The sequence below is a fragment of the Phocoena phocoena genome, chromosome 2, assembly GCF_963924675.1.
Source record: "Phocoena phocoena chromosome 2, mPhoPho1.1, whole genome shotgun sequence".
NCBI classification, from domain to species: domain Eukaryota; kingdom Metazoa; phylum Chordata; class Mammalia; order Artiodactyla; family Phocoenidae; genus Phocoena; species Phocoena phocoena.
Window position 1 is genome coordinate 139,579,044 of NC_089220.1, and position 15,710 is coordinate 139,594,753.

A 15,710-nucleotide genomic window follows, 5' to 3' on the forward strand; every position below is an offset into this window, starting at 1 on the left:
CCCCAAATAAGTTTTTCCACAAAAAGTAAAAGTCAAATAGGTTTTCTTTGTGGTGGTACTTCTTAGCCATGAATACTTTGTGAATCGTCCAGAAGGGGATTTATGGAAGCTTTTCTGAGCTTGAATATGGAACACTTAGGAGACCCTTTGTATCCAGAGCCCTGGGCTTTGAGCACAGTAGGTAAGTAAGAAGGGACAGTCCAGCTCAGGGCCTCTCCACCGCTTTGCTTGCTTTTTGTTTTATTTTTTGATGGAAGGTCTTTTGTACTAAGGGGTTTTGGACTTGATCTAATGGGAAACCTTGAAGAGTTTTAAATTGGGGAGTAACAAATAGGCATTTTAGGGCGAATACTTAAGCTGCAGCGGATGGATGGATGGATGAAGGAAGGAAAAATAGAATAAGGGAATCCAATTAAGAGGCTGCTTAATGGTGGCAATTCAGGCAAGAAATGATGGTTCAGGTACTAGAACAGTGCCTGGAACGTTAAATATCTGTTAAATATGTGCCTGGAACGTTAAATATTTCCATTGGTGCAGAAGCCCCATGGCCAGGGGCTTCTGCACCAATGGAAATATTCTCCTCTTGGGTCTCTGGAGCTTCTGTTATCTGAACGAAGTGTCTGCTGGCCACATCCTATCTCAATATATGCTGCTTGCCTGGAAGCAAGCTCAGCTGGTCCCTCCAGGGCAGGTGAGCCTATCTTAGGGGGAAGACTGGGAGCTTCAGAGCCAACAGTAGAGCCAGCTGAATGATCCAGCCTTCTAAGCAGCTTAACCTAGCACTCCACATCCATTAAGAGTCAGTGTGGGGTGAGAAGTGGAGTCAGAAAGAGTGAGAAAAATGTGCGTCCTGAAAGGCAAGGGACTCCAAAGCATTTCAAGGAGGGGGTAATAGAGTGTCATACACTGAAGGGAGGTCAAGAAATCTATGAATCGGAAAATGTACATGTCTTTTTAGAGGAGCGAAATTTTTTAAGTGTCCTTTAGATTTAGGCACATGGGATAATCTTAAAGTGACAAATTGGGCGGAGTTTGGTGGAGGTGGCAATCAGAGGTAAAGCGGTTGGACATCACGAAAAGATGGCGAGAGTAAAGGAGCAGTCTGATGAGCACCTCCAGGGCACGTGTGATAATCACGGCCGTCCCTCCCAAGTGCTGGGACTGCTCTAGACATGGTTACTAATGGTTACTAATTACTTGGATAATTGGGGCTTCTCGTCCCGAACACTGCGTTGGCCAAATTCCGGGAGCTTGGCCCGCGGATTCAGGAAAGGGTCAGGAAAGGGGGTAGGGCTCGTGCGAACTGGCGTGAAAGCGGAAGGACTAAAAGTCCTATCACGCATCGGGTCAGTTGCCGCAAGAATCCGCCCTCCAGTGCCAGGCGCTCGATTGCGCTTCCTACGGCAGCCCAGGGGCAAACGTCTCAGGCACCCGTCCAATATGGCCTCTGCTGGCGCCAAAGTGGGTGTGGTTCTCGGAAAGGCCCCGCCCCCAGAACGCTTCTCCAATGGGGGCCGCCCTCGTGTCCATGGCGACGGCGACGGCGGCGGCGGCAGCCTGCTTGCTTAAGGCGGCGCCGCCGGGATATCCAAGATAGGTGTGAACCCCGGGTGTAGGGGGGGAGCGGGCACCCCTCGCGATCGCCGGGGATAGCCATTCCCGTGGAACAAGGAGGCGGTACCGGAGGCCCAGCAACGCCCGGGAAGGAGCGAGAGCCGGCCGAAGGGCGGTCGTGAGCGACCAGCTGAGTCCAGCACCAGGCCGATAGGGGCGGACCCGGCAGCCCCTCCGCTCCCGGAACCTGCGATGGGCATTGTCCGCCGGAGGCTTCCCCTCCGCTGTCAGAGCCCAGGGGGTCTTGGTGCCTGGCCACAGTGTGTCTGTATGGAGAAACTGAATCATGGGACAGGGAAAAGGCTGGCCTAGGCGACCTTTGGTCTTCAGCTCTATTTTTCAAAGTGAAGGTCCCCCCAGCACAGCCAGCCATCCCCCATTACATTCAAGAACAGAAAAGCTATGGTCATGGTCCCTGCCAGCTCAGTTCAGCTCCTGCATGCACCCCAGAGTATTGTATGGAGTGATCTTGGATAATTGGGGCTTGTCAGCGAATCTAACATCTCATAGGCATTCCACGGACCCCATTACCTATTTGGAAACATCCCATGCTGTAGTGGGACTGCTCTGTTCTGATGGAGCAGCAACATTCCCTTACAACACCATGAAGGTCCTTGGGTGGATTCCTGCCGTCCTTCCTGGGCCTGGAGGGAAGTCATATACATTTCACTCCCACCCCTCTCTCCTCAGAATCTAAGAGGATGGAGCCAAGTACCTGTAAGACCAGCGAATCAGAGGAAAACTATGGTGAAGAAGAGGAATCCGAGGAGTGTGTTAAAGGGGAAGCTACCATCCCTTCTAACCCTTCTCAGCAGGCACTCTCAAAGCTGACTAATGCATTTAGGAATGGAGTTCCTTTATCCATTGTAGCCAAGAAAATACCAAAGAAAATCATAACCCCAGCTGACCCAGATGAATTAGAAGTTGGGAGGAGAAAGAGAAGGTGGAAACACAGGTAAACGTTCCCTAGACCCCCTCACTTGCCCAGCTCCAGAGAGTAACCCTCTGCCCTTCAGCAGTCGGGCTGGGATCCAAAGTCTTCCCTTTAGCCTAGGAAAGAGAACAGGAAATACAGGAGGTCATTAGCCTTTTTGTACAATAAAAACAAAATTCAGAATCACTTGGGCTGGCTTAGTTTAGAATTTCAGCACGTTTATATCATCCTGGTCTTTCCTTTAAGTGGCTTCTAGAGAAAATGAATTGCACTGTTAATCTGTTGGGTGTCTCTTCTTCTGGGTGCCTGGCAGCCCAGGGTCCTTCTCTCCTTCTGCCTGATTTCTGCTATTCCTCCATTCCAGACCCCTGGCCATCAATCTGACCAACTGCAAGTACGAGAGTGGTAAGCACCCAGCTCGTCACTCACACCACTGGGCATGAGAGGACATTTAGGGCTGCGGCTTTCACTCTGGAGGTGGTCCCCTCAATCTGCTCCCAGCCCCTGGATCTTGTTAGGCTGGCCTATAACCTGTACTGAGCCTCCTGGCTCAGCTACCAGTAGCTGACACGTCACTGTTCCAGTTAGTCTCAGCAGTAGAGTAGGAATCTCCAGTTAGCTAACAAGAAAAAAAATGACAAAAATCACCATCCCTCCCCCAACCCTGCCCCAGATTTTACCAGAGATGAGATGAGACCAGGTTAAAACTGTTTTTTCAAGGTAACTTTTGAGGTGGCTTCAGCAATTAAGAAAAAAGAAAAATCACCAGCTAGGTTAGTCATTTCTTCCTCCCCTCATCCCCACTGGCATCTACGGGTGCCCCAAAGTATGAGGCGCCAGTGTGACCCCTTCCGAGGGTCAGCTCTGCAGGCCAGAAACCATCCTAATTGAGAGGACTGACAGGAACAGAGATCCAGTCTATAGTTTTCTGTCAAATTTTGGAAGGACCCTGACAGCCTCATGAACTTGAAGTTGTCACAATGGTAACTAAACTGAGGTAAGCAGAGCTGAGGTAAGAACTACCTCCTTCTTCATCCCACTCTCTGGTCAGGTCTGTTCCTTACCCAACCCAGCTGCCAGTGCCCAGGCTGGCTCCACTGACCTCCCTCTCTCCACAGTGCGTCGGGCAGCCCAAATGTGTGGCCTGAAGGAGGTGGGGGAGGACAAAGAGTGGACTGTGTACTGGACAGACTGCTCTGTCTCACTGGAACACATCATGGACATGAAGAGGTTTCAGGTACAACCTCCAGACCCAAGATCCTAAAGGAACTATGCCCCAGAATGACTACTCCTACCCTTGCACCCAGGCACCCGAGGCTGCCACTCTTGGTGGCTATACCCCTATGCAGAGCAGGAAAGGCCATGGCCAGGGGCTTCTGCACCAATGGAAATATTCTCCTCTTGGGTCTCTGGAGCTTCTGTTATCTGAACGAAGTGTCTGCTGGCCACATCCTATCTCAATATATGCTGCTTGCCTGGAAGCAAACTCAGATGGTCCCTTCAGGGCAGGTGAGCCTATCTTAGGGGGAAGACTGGGAGCTTCAGAGCCAACAGTAGAGCCAGCTGAATGATCCAGCCTTCTAAGCAGCTTAGCCTAGCACTCCACATCCATTAAGAGTCAGTGTGGGGTCCTGCATGGCAGCAAGAAAGTCAGGAAAGATAGACCAGGGTCCACAAGAAGATATTACTTCTTTTTCTTTTCTAAATTAATTTATTAATTTATTTTTGGCTGCACTGGGTCTCTGTTTCTTTGCCCCTTGGAGGGAGTGGGGCTGGGGGGACTACTTTACATTGCGGTTGCACGGGCTTCTCATTGCGGTGGCTTCTCTTGCTGTGGAGCATGGGCTCTAGAGCGCAGGCTCAGTAGTTGTGGCACACGGGCTTAGTTGCTCCGCCACATGTGGGATCTTCCCCAACCAGGGCTTGAACCCGTGTCCCCTGCACTGGCAGGCAGAAGCCCCAGATATTACTTCTTCATGGTATTTTTGTTATCCTCTAATTGGGTCTTTGTGGTGGTTAGCAAAAAAAAGTGTCTGTAGGCTTATTTTGAGAGAAGGCAAGCAGGGAGCTGAGACTATCCCACGAATTATGGGAGAAGAGCGAGAGCAAGAGTGAGAGCGAGAGCGAGAGACTGCTAGAAGCGCTCAAAAAGCCCCTACGAAGGGGCATGCAGAGAGCAGTTGTGAGATGAGGGTAACAATAACAGCATTTATTGAGGTCAGACACTGTTAAGTGCTTTTACATTCTCACCTCATTAAATCCTCAGAAAGATACCCTTATTTTTTTTTGTTTTGTTTTGTTTTTTTGGCTTCGGCCACAGCTTGTGGGATCTTAGTTGCCCGACCAGGGACCGAACCCGTGCCCCCTGCAGTGAAAGCACCAAGTCCTAACCACTGGACCACCAGACAATTCCCAAAAGATACCCTTATGTTAAGGACACTGAGGCTCAGAAATACTCAGTTCACACAGCTCATGAGGGGAAAAAGCAGAGAGCAATGAACCTCCCAGCCCTGAGGGCCAGAGCAGTGGGGCGGGGGCTTCCAGCAGGCCACCCTGGCAATGCCTTGCCCTCTGAGAGTGCCACTGCCGTGCATTCCCTGGGGCTGCTCCTTAGTTTCCTTTCTCTTTGGGGAAATGTTTTCTCATTTGCTTTGTGTTATTCTGCACCAGTTATTCCTATAGGGCTAGTCCCCGGTAGTTGAGGGATGTTATAAGGTGGCTAGAATGCCCAAAGTCCTGGCTAGCCCTTCTCACCGACCCTCATTTGCTAACCTTGCTGTGTATGTGTGTTTTGGGGAGAGGCCAAGCAGCAGTTTCCCACCTGCCTTAGGGAGCCTTCCTTTTCTCCCTTGGGGACTAGGTGCAGTGTTTACCTCCACTGTGACTTCTCCCTTGACCTCCCCAGTCCTTTTCCACTGCTATCTGGAATGTTCAGGCCCCAGGAACTGCCCCTTACTCTGGGCGATAGTATAACCAACTGGCTCTGTTTCAGAAAGTCAACCACTTCCCTGGCATGACAGAAATCTGCCACAAAGATCTGCTGGCTCGGAACCTCAGCCGCACGCAGAAACTCTATCCTACTGAGTGCAACATCTTCCCGTGCATCTGGTGCCTCCCTGCAGAGTGAGTGAGCCTGGCTCCCCAGGTTGAGATTCTGGGGGAGGAAAGGGTTCGCCATCTCAGTTCCCACCAGACTCTGGCTCTGGGACCTAGAATGTCTCAGGGGGATGGAAGTAAAAGGGAAGTTTTAGCTGAAAAGAGGAGGTTAGGGCTTCCCTGGTGGCGCAGTGGTTGAGAGTCCGCCTGCCGATGCAGGGGACACGGGTTCGTGCCCCGCTCCGGGAAGATCCCACATGCCGTGGAGCAGCGGGTCACTGAGCCTGCGCGTCTGGAGCCTGTGCTCCGCAACGGGAGAGGCCACAACAGTGAGAGGCCCGTGTACTGCAAAAAAAACCCACAAAAAACCAGTAACTACCTTATATGGTTACTGTGAAAAAAATTTTTTTTTGGTTACTGTGAAAATTAAATGAGTTATTATGTATTTGAAGTGCTTACAACAGTTTATGGTACATAGTAAATACTTCAAAAGTACAGTCGGCCCTCCCTCCATATCTGCAGATGTGGAACCCGTGGATATGGAGGGCTGACACCATTTTATACAATGGACTTGAGCATCCATGGAGTTTGGTATCCATGGGGGGTGGGGGTCCTGGATCCAATCTCCTGCAGATACTGAGTGACCACTGTATTATTACTTCTCCCTGGTGGGTTTGCATGCTCTCAGCCCTTCCTTATTGATGGCTTCAAGTTTGACATGCGAATGTATGTCCTAATCACATCCTGTGACCCTCTTCGGATCTCCATGTATGAGGAGGGCCTGGCGAGCTTTACCACCATGCCCTACGTGGAGCCCAGCCACAGCAACCTGATAAGAGGCCAGCTGGGGAACTTACCTGGCAGTCCAGTGTTTAAGACTTCGCCTTCCAATGCAGGGGGTGTGGATTCGATCCCTGGTCGGGGAGCTAAGATCCCACCTGCCTCCTGGCCAGAAAACCAAAATATAAAACAGAAGCAATATTGTAACAAATTCAATAGAGACTTTAAAAAATGGTCCACATAAAAAAAAATTCTTTAGAAAAAAAAATCCTTAAAAAAAAAAAAGAGGCCAACCAGCAGCACTAGAGTGCAGGGCAGCACCCTCTTCTCTTCCACTGCCACAAGTGCTGAGGTTCTGTGGAGAAACCAGGTAGAGGGGCTTGTCATGCAGCTAGCTTGTCACACATGAACAAGGAGTGAACCCTGGAGCACCTTGGCGCCTGGCTGGAAGGACAGCATTGAGGGGGTGCTGACTGCAGAAAAGCCATGCCTGCAGGAAGGGCACACCTCTTCCCCAGGAGCTTACAGGACAGTCCTCTGTGAAGAGGGACAGGAGATGAGCCATCCAGGGGTGGGGTAGGTAATCAGAAGGCAACGAATGGCTGGAGAGAAGAACTGCATGGAAGTAGCCTGACCACAGGGCCACTCTCTTCCCAGGATGACACCTGCATGCACCTGACCAACTATGTCGTCAACAGACACAATGAGAATTTTGTCCGGGATGATGCTGTGGGCAGTAAGAGGTATGCCCTACTCTATTTTCTCCTCTTTTTCTGCCCTTTAGCCCCACAGTCTCAGCAGAGCTGAGTCGGCCCTTGGGAGGTTGAGCTGGCTCAACCCTTATAGACCCCTGTCCTGTGCCTGACCACCAGGTGCAGCCCCAAACCCCACCCTATAATTAAACCCTGCTCCAAGCTGGCGGCAACCCCTTAAAGCACAAGGAACCTAGGCATGGAATTAGGATTAGTGTTAGGGAGCTTCCCGTCTGCAGCCCGGCCCCACTGATCTTCCTTTGAGCACTGGGCCTCATAGGAAGCTGTCAACACTCAACGCCTGGCTGTGAGAGCACAGCTACGACCCCCGAGAGCTGTGGGGAGATATTGAGGACATCATCATCAAAGCCATCATCTCGGCACATTCTGTTCTTTGCCACAGCTACCGAACCTGTTTTCCCCAGTATCTGAGTGGAGGTACATGTGCCTGTTTTGAGATCCTCGGTTTTGACATCTTGCTGGACCACAAGCGGAAGCCCTGGCTGCTGGAGGTGAGGATTATCTCCCGGGCTTTGCAAAACCAAGGTCCGCCCATGAACAGGACACGTGGGATAGGAGTGTATTCAAGTGGTGGAACACAGGATGGGGGATGCAGAGGCACTAGGGTGGATAGGATCTAGCAGAAGGTGTAAGACATTTGCACTTCTGACCTGCTAAATCCAATCTTGGTGGTCTCTGGCCTCCACTGTAGGAACCCAGGTTTTGGATCCCAAAAGTTCCTCATGTAAGCCTTGCCTTTAAGGACACTATCGCTATAGAGTCAGGCTGTCTGATTTGCTCTCACCAGCCTATGCACTGGAGGGATCTCTGTGGCAGAGTCCTGTGGTCTTGGAAGTCAGTCAGAACATCCAGCTTCCTTGGCTGAGGCCACGAAGCGGGGGGCGGGCACTGGAGGGGGATGTCTCTCCTAGAACCTCCAGCTGGGCCTGCAAGAATCATGACTTGCTTAGGTGGTCTAGGAAGGGGATGGATAATGACTCCTCCCAGCAGGTAAACTACTCTCCAAGCTTCACCACCGACTCACACCTTGATCGAGAAGTGAAGGATGCACTTCTCTGTGATACCATGACCCTTGTCAACCTCCAGGGCGTGACAAAAGAAAGGTGACAGAAGAGGATAAGTGGCGAGTCAAGGAGCGGCTTTTCCAGTGCCACCAACAGCCAAGAGAAGCCAGGGGCCTCAGGTGTTTGACGTGTGTTTAGTTGTGTAACTTACCTTATTACTTTCCTGAGAGTAAAAGTCCTTCTCTAGATGGAGAAGGCAGTCTGGGGTTGATTAGCTATTAAAAACATTTTTTTGCATCGATAATACACCACATATCATAGATAAGTGATGCATTATCTATGCAAATTCCAAAGACACAGTGAATAGTCTCTCTCCTACCCTCCTCCAGCTACTCAGTTTTCCTCCCTGGAGCCAATCAATGTTCCCTGGGTCATGTGTATACTTTCACAAACATTTAATGCACATATATACATGTACTTATATAAATTGTTTTCTCCCTTTACCCAGACAATAGCATAACTTTCACACTGTCTGTATCCTACTTACCAATGCATTTTACAGCTATTTATGCATTTTATAGCTATTTCCTATTAGCATGTAAGGAACTTTATGGGCTTTGTTCTTTTTTTTTTTTTATTTTCAACAAAGCTCCTCTAGAAACCATTACCTAAGGAGGTTTATAATTATGAAACAGAGAAAACAGTTTAGTCATTCAATAACAGGTTATTGTTTAAATCAGTATTGTTTACCCACTGTTGTTTTAATTGTAAGATGGGTTACAAACATGGTAATGTGTTGCTGATACTCAATTATAATTTGTTAATAATAAAAATGAACTTGAGTAGAGTGAGGATTATTCCTGTAATAGTATCACTCTTCACCACTTGCATTGCGATATGCAGGCCAGTGTGTATCTGATTTGCCATGATATCCTGAGGACCTGGCACACAGTAGGCACTCAAATGTCTGTGTGAATGAAGGTGAAGTATAACTGTAAATACCCTAGGTATTCCCACAAGACTGGACTGTGCACATGTCTTTCAATGAAAAAAAAGTTGAAAACTACTGGACTTAAAAAACAACAGTACAATCATAGAATCAGAATACTAGGCAGCCATTTAAAAATGTTATATGATCCCATTTTCATCTAAAGCAAAGAAGGAAGGAAGGAATAAAGAAAGAACAAGGTAATGAGTGGCAAAGCCAGGGTTCAAACTCAGTAAGTCCTGCCCTAGAGTCCATGCTCATAGCCAATATGCTTATTTCACAGTAAGATCAGAGGGTTTTATATTCTTTTTGTTCTTCTAAATTTTCTGTAATTAACAGATACTACTCTATAATCAGAAACCTAAAAGACTATGATAACTTGGAGTGCTAGTTTACAAGTGGACACCATTGCACTTATGAAAACCAGAAGCCTGCTCTGTAATTACAACGGGTGAAGGCGGGTGCCAAAGCAGTTCAAGCCCAGAAGTCACGCCCTCAGACGGAAGCGGAAAAGACGCGCCAGCCCCTCTGCTTCCCGCCCAATTCCGGTCCCGCCCCCCCGGCTTCAGGAGCTACCCTGTGGCGGGGGTGGGAGAGGGCTTTTTCTCGTCGACATGGCGGTTTCTCTGAACTGCTTGCTGGGCGGGGGTGTCCGTGCCGCGGTCGCTCGCTGTGGGTTTGCTACCCGAGGCGTGGCGATCCCGGGATCTGTCGGCCGTGAGCCGGACCCCGATTCCGACTGGGAGCCGGAGGAGCGGGAGCTGCAGGAGGTGGAGAGGTACCGGCTCCTTCCCGGGCCCTCAGCCTGAAGCAGGGCCTCGGGCCTGGGCGCCCCAGGCCGCGCCCCCTTGGCGCCGGGCGTCCTGCGGCGGTCCTTATTTCTCACCCGTTGTCAGGGGCACAGGGGCAGCTGTTAGCTCCTTTGGGACCACGAGTCCCTTCACCAAGGACGTATTTCATCACGCGTTTAAAGAATTCGGCAACAGCTTATGGACTGTTGTTCTTGGTGTTAGATTTCTGGGGCGGTGTTCAGAGCAGGTCTAGGCTGACAGACATGGCCAGGTTGCCCTTGCAAAGAGAAGCGGGCTGGGCGCTCTGACTTAGCCCAGGGCTCTCAAACCACCCATCTGGCTTCCACGCATGGTTTCTGCCATTGGTTCTCTCTCCCAGCGCCCTGAAACGACAGAGAAAAGCTATCCGGTTCCAGAAAATTCGGAAGCAAATGGAGGCGCCAGGTTCCCCGCCCAGGACCCTGACGTGGGAAGCCATGGAGCAGATCCGGTAAGACTGTTGGCAGTTAGGATCTCCTGTGATGAGCAGTGAAGGATACTGGGGCTTAGAACTTAGAACGTTGTTTTTGTATTTTTTGCTTTTTATCTTTCAAGATTTCTAACAGAAAAGTCAAGTAATAAGGTAAACGTCGATGAGCCCGCCGTCTAGATGTAATAGTTTTTAACGTTATGACACGGTTCGTTTTTTGCCGAAATTTTAAAATAGTAATACAGGCGTCACAACATTTAACCCGTGTATAGTAAGTAGATCATGACGTTCTTGATCTAAGGACCAGGGATGGAGCTTCCATGGTTACGTTGCTCTGAAGAGAGGATCCGTATCTTAGAAAAGAGATCCTTTTTTAAATTTTAAGTTTTTCGTTTTGAATAGATAATACATATGGCTCAAAATTAGAACAGTATAACAGGGCATACGCATTGAGAGGTGTTAATCCCCCCTAGTTTCCTATGGATACTATTTTTAATAGGTTTTTGGGTCATTTTCTAGGTTTCTTTATGCAAATAGAAGCAAGCACGTATGAATACAGAATTTTTTTTTCACTTCTATAATCACAAACAGTAGAATACTATAAATGCTGTTCTGTACTTTGCTTTGTTCGCTTAATATATTCTGAAGCTCTTTTCACTTCCCAAGAGAGAGCTCCTCATTCTTTTCTGTAGGTGCTTAGTAAACTGTAGTTTATTTTACCTGTCTTTTATGGTGGGCACTTGAATTGTTTCCACTCACTTGCTCCAGTGCATAACTTTGTATACTCTAAATATCTGCCAGAAGTTTTTACAGTTACATAAACGTATGTGTTACATACTTTCCTAGAAGTAGGGTTGCTACTGAACCGAAGGGCCAATGGACTTGCATTTTGATAAATATTGCTAAATAGTCCTTTGTAGGTCATGTTCCTTTTTCCATTCCCATCAGAATAACTCTGGAATTGAGACTTAGAATAAAGGGGGTTTTATAGAGCTGATCAAGATTTTATGAGCCTGTAGCAGCTTTCTCCTGTCAGCTTCCTCTCCTATCTTGAACACCAGCCTTTTCAACCTTTCCATCTTCCCACCTGTCACCTCCCCTTTTGTGATCAATAAATATCCTTTTATTTCAGAGAAAAAACAGGCTATTAGGTAAGAACTGTTTAAAGCTTCTTGGTCTCCTCCTTACCTTCACTCTCAATCGTGTACTCTGTTCACATCTCTGGGGAAGTGGTAGTCCTTCACTTGTCTAGGACCAGTCCTCTGGGTGCTCTAGGTCAAATCCCTACCTAATTTCTCAGGGACCTACATCTGTCAACTTAAGGTGGTCCATGTTGTGTGCCGGTCTCAGTCTGTCAATAACCAGTGTTGTGGCTGAGCCAGCCCTTGTGGTTCTTAAGACTGCAAGATGCCCTTCAGCAATAACCATCAGAAAACTGCCGGGTCGGGAGGGGGGTGGTGGGGGGATGAGGGGTGAGGGGGAGGGTTATTATTTACAGGACCTGGAAATTATATGGCACACCTGAGGCCACACAGCAAGGTCATGGGTAGAGGTGCAAGGGCCTGGGGTTCTTCTTTTATTGGGGTTGAGGGTGGGGGCCTAGGGTTTTGAGGGCTCACTCTTTATTGGTGAATTTAACAGGAATTAAAAATTTTTTTTTTAATTTTATTTTAAATTATTTATTTATTTTGGCTGTGCCAGGTCTTTGTTGCGGCATGCGGGATCTTTAGTTGCAGCATGCAAACTCTTAGTTGCAGCATGTGGGATCTAGTTCCTGACCAGGGATCAAACCCGGGCCCCCTGCATTGGGAGCATGGAGTCTTAGCCACTGGACCACCAGGGAAGTTCCTTAACAGGAATTTAAAGTGCAAGAAGAAAAAAAGCAAGTGGCCCAAGTGGTTAGTTATTGAAGCCAACCATAATCTCTAAAACAAACGTGCCTCAATGGAGGGGTGGGGGGAAGCCTGGCTTTTTATCTAGTTGTGTGGCTGGCAGTGTGTTTATTGGAGATAGCCATCTTTGAAGTGCATACCTTGGCAAGCAAAGCTTAAGTCAGTCACTTGGGTTACAAAGAAAAGGAAACCCAACTGTCAAGGCTATACTACACTCCCTCCTCCTTTAGTTCCCTGCTGGCTCCCTGGCTCCCTACCCTCATTTTTGTTTGTTTCATCACAACAATGAAACTATTATCCACACATCTACCAGTGACTTCCTCAGTGCTAGGCATAACTGACACTCAAGGCTTTAGCGTGACTAACATTTCTGCAGCATTTGACCTTGTCTGCATTCTTGAAATTCTCCCTTGACCCAGGCTACCACTCACTTCTATTTCTAGGACTGGTTTCTGTTTCCTCCGTGGGCTCCCCGTCTTCCTCCTGTATCTTAATTATTGTAGTTTTTAGAGTTGTGTCCTTGGTCGTTTATCTCACTCTGCATATTTCCCTGCCTAATGCCAGCCACTTGCATGGCTTCAACCACTCCTGCTATTGGCTTATGACTTCCAGATCTATCATATCCAGTCCATGTTTTTCTTCTGAACCCTATATAGTCAGCTGTGCACTAGATGTTGCTGTTTGGCTGTCACACAGGTTCCTTAAACTCAACATGTACAGAATAGAATTCATCATTATTCCCTAACAATTTCATTCTCCTATTTTTGCTATAAACCCAAATGGTCCCACCAATCACCCACTCTAAAGATACTGAATCTTGGGACTTCCCTGGTGGCGCAGTGGTTGGGAGTCCACCTGCCAATGCAGGGGATGCAGGTTCGAGCCCTGGTCCGGGAGGATCCCACACGCCGCAGAGCAACAAAGCCTGTGTGCCACAAATATCAAGCCTGTGCTCTAGAGCCTGTGAGCCACAACTGCTGAGCCCGCATGCCACAACTACTGAAGCCCACGTTCCTGGAGCCTGTGCTCTGCAACAAGAGGGGCCAGCACAATGAGAGGCCCACGCACTGCAATAAGGAGTGGCCTCGCTCGCCGCAACTAAAGAAAGCCTGTGCAGCAACAAAGACCCAGCACAGCCAAAAATTAATTAATTAACTAAAAAAAAAAGGATGCTGAATCTTAGCCTATTTCTTTGCCCAGTATTTAGTTCCTTACCAAGTGTAACCACTTGGCCTTCCTAAAATATTCCTCAAGTCTCTTTCCTTCTCGGCTCTCATTGCCACTGTCTCAGTTCAGACTGTCTGGATTACTGTGACAGCCTCTTGCCTGATCTTTCCATCTCTAGTCTTGCACTGAGAAACTACTGTTACTGAACCAGGTTCATTTGTCTGATGCACAGCAAGTCATTGCTAAGACCCTGAGGTTTGCAGCAGAGAAAGGGTTTATTCATAGGCAGCCAAGCAAGGAGATGGGAGAACAAGTCTCAAATCTGCCTCCTTGAAGAAAGAGGCTTAGGATATTTATGGGGTAAAGAAGCATGGTGGTCTGAGGCTTCGGGAAAGGTGATTAAATGTTAGAAAAAGATGAAGTAATTGGTGCTCTGCACAGGGGTATCTGAGTTACCTGGTTCTTCATGGGATGCATGTTCAGAAAATGGTGGGCAGCATTAGCATGATCTGAGGATGGAGTTTTTGGCCCTTGACATTGAAAGGTAACCCATTGGACACTTGTACAGGCCCAGCTGAATGGTCAGTGGTCTCAACTAGTTTGAACTGGGCAAAACTAGCCCCATGTTCCTGAACAACAACTTAAGCAACTGTTACCAGAGTGACCCATGGTCAGAGGTGTTATCTATAGGGGGCAGTTAAAGGAGTCTTGTGATACATTGTCTAGGCTATGTGAAGCTTGGAGGGTATGCAGTTTGCATGAACAATTAAAGCAAGCTTGGTCAGTGAAGGCAGGTTACAGGTTATTATTCATTAAGCAGGTTATAGTTCAGGGAATCTAACTGATGACTGCCGTCTTTCACTACCACTGGATTGAGCTTCAAAATGAAAATTTGCTCATGGCATTCTGCTCCTTAAACGCCGTCCTTGGTTCACTGTTGCGTTGGGATGGGCTCCGGAATCCCTGAGCGTGACATGACCCTGCTCCTGCCGCCCCGTCACACAGACTGAGCTGTTCCCAGCAAAGGTGATGTGCTTCTTCGTGTTCCACCTGCTGCTCACTCTACCATCAGTACCTTTGACCTTTTCTTCCTCTCCTTCCCTCTGCCAGCTTATGACAACTCATCTTTTCAGACCAGCTCTAGCGTGGACTTCCTGAAGCCATTCCTGGGCCACCCCGCAAATGTGGTGATAGCCTGTCCCTGCCTCTTCCTCCCCGGTGCTCTAACAGCATCCTCTGCTGGGATATTTCTCATAGTGTTTTTGTATGTTACTGTATCTGTCTCCACCACCAGACTGTATGCTCTTTGAAGGGAAAGACACTCATCATGCATCCCCAGGATCTAACTGGGGCCTGCCGTGCAGTGAGAGAGGAATTCAGTTGATATGAAATGAAATGACTAAGAGTAGTTGGGTGTCGCTGTTAGCACACAGGAATGGACCGCAGCCATTTAGTGGCACAAGATAAACACTGCGTTTGCAGTTTTTCCAAGCCCTCTTCTTTTCATGTATTTATCACTGGTATTATCAGTTAACTGTTCTGATAGGAGACTTCTTCACAGATTGAAAACCTGCTTCTTTTTTTAATAGGTATTTACACAGGGAATTTGCAGAGTCCTGGTCAGTTCCCAGATTGGCTGAAGGCTTTGATGTCAGCACTGATGTGATCCGAAGGGTTTTAAAAAGCAAGTTTGTGCCCACATTGGAGCAGAAACTGAAGCAGGATCAAAAAGTCCTTAAGAAAATTGGGCTTGCCCGCTCACTCCAGCAGGTCCCAGGCTCTGGGGATACCTCAGCACCGCTTTCTGCAAGCCATTCTGTATCAGGCTCTTTGCTGATGCCAGGGGATGAAGCCTCATCCAAAGGCCATGGTCACAGCACAGCTTTGAAAGTGACAGAATTGAACACTCACAGAACAAATACACCAAGGAGACAGAAGGAAAGGAATAAAGGAATCCAGGGCCTGGAGGAGGAGAAGAGCTTTGTGCCTGTTGCTGCAGCCCCAGGTCATCCGAGAGAGCTGCAGAAGTTCACCAGTGACTGTGGAGGCACCAGAGGAACTGACAGTGATGGATTGCCAAGTGACAAGAAGCTGGCAGAGTTGAAGGCAGGGGAGCCAGGTGACCAGAACTTTAGCAACAAAGTTGTGCAGAGGGGACGAGAGTTCTTTGACAGCAATGGGAACTTCCTGTACAGAATTTGA

The 15,710-nt window shown here is 48.4% G+C and overlaps 2 protein-coding genes across 2 annotated transcripts; both read left to right on the plus strand.

The window, feature by feature from the left end:
* Nucleotides 1-2,315: 2,315 nt before the first annotated feature.
* TTLL13 (tubulin tyrosine ligase like 13) lies at nucleotides 2,316-8,399 on the plus strand. The gene is given in 9 exon segments (XM_065871769.1): nucleotides 2,316-2,569; nucleotides 2,913-2,953; nucleotides 3,667-3,785; nucleotides 5,541-5,666; nucleotides 6,333-6,475; nucleotides 7,081-7,167; nucleotides 7,457-7,688; nucleotides 8,188-8,284; nucleotides 8,287-8,399. Coding segments are annotated over 9 exon segments (1,212 nt in total).
* Nucleotides 8,400-9,803: 1,404 nt separating this feature from the next.
* NGRN (neugrin, neurite outgrowth associated) lies at nucleotides 9,804-15,710 on the plus strand. The gene is made up of 3 exons (XM_065872592.1): nucleotides 9,804-9,967; nucleotides 10,360-10,470; nucleotides 15,098-15,710. Exons 1-3 carry the CDS (start codon nucleotides 9,804-9,806, stop codon nucleotides 15,708-15,710), a joined length of 888 nt encoding a protein of 295 aa, XP_065728664.1.

Bases quoted from the DNA above. Each gene is read 5' to 3' on its own strand.
- NGRN (XM_065872592.1), top strand. From the start codon at position 9,804: ATGGCGGTTTCTCTGAACTGCTTGCTGGGCGGGGGTGTCCGTGCCGCG. The intron at 9,968-10,359 runs GTACCGGCTCCT...TCTCTCTCCCAG, and splicing joins GAGCTGCAGGAGGTGGAGAG to CGCCCTGAAACGACAGAGAA. The intron at 10,471-15,097 runs GTAAGACTGTTG...TTTTTTTAATAG, and splicing joins GAAGCCATGGAGCAGATCCG to GTATTTACACAGGGAATTTG.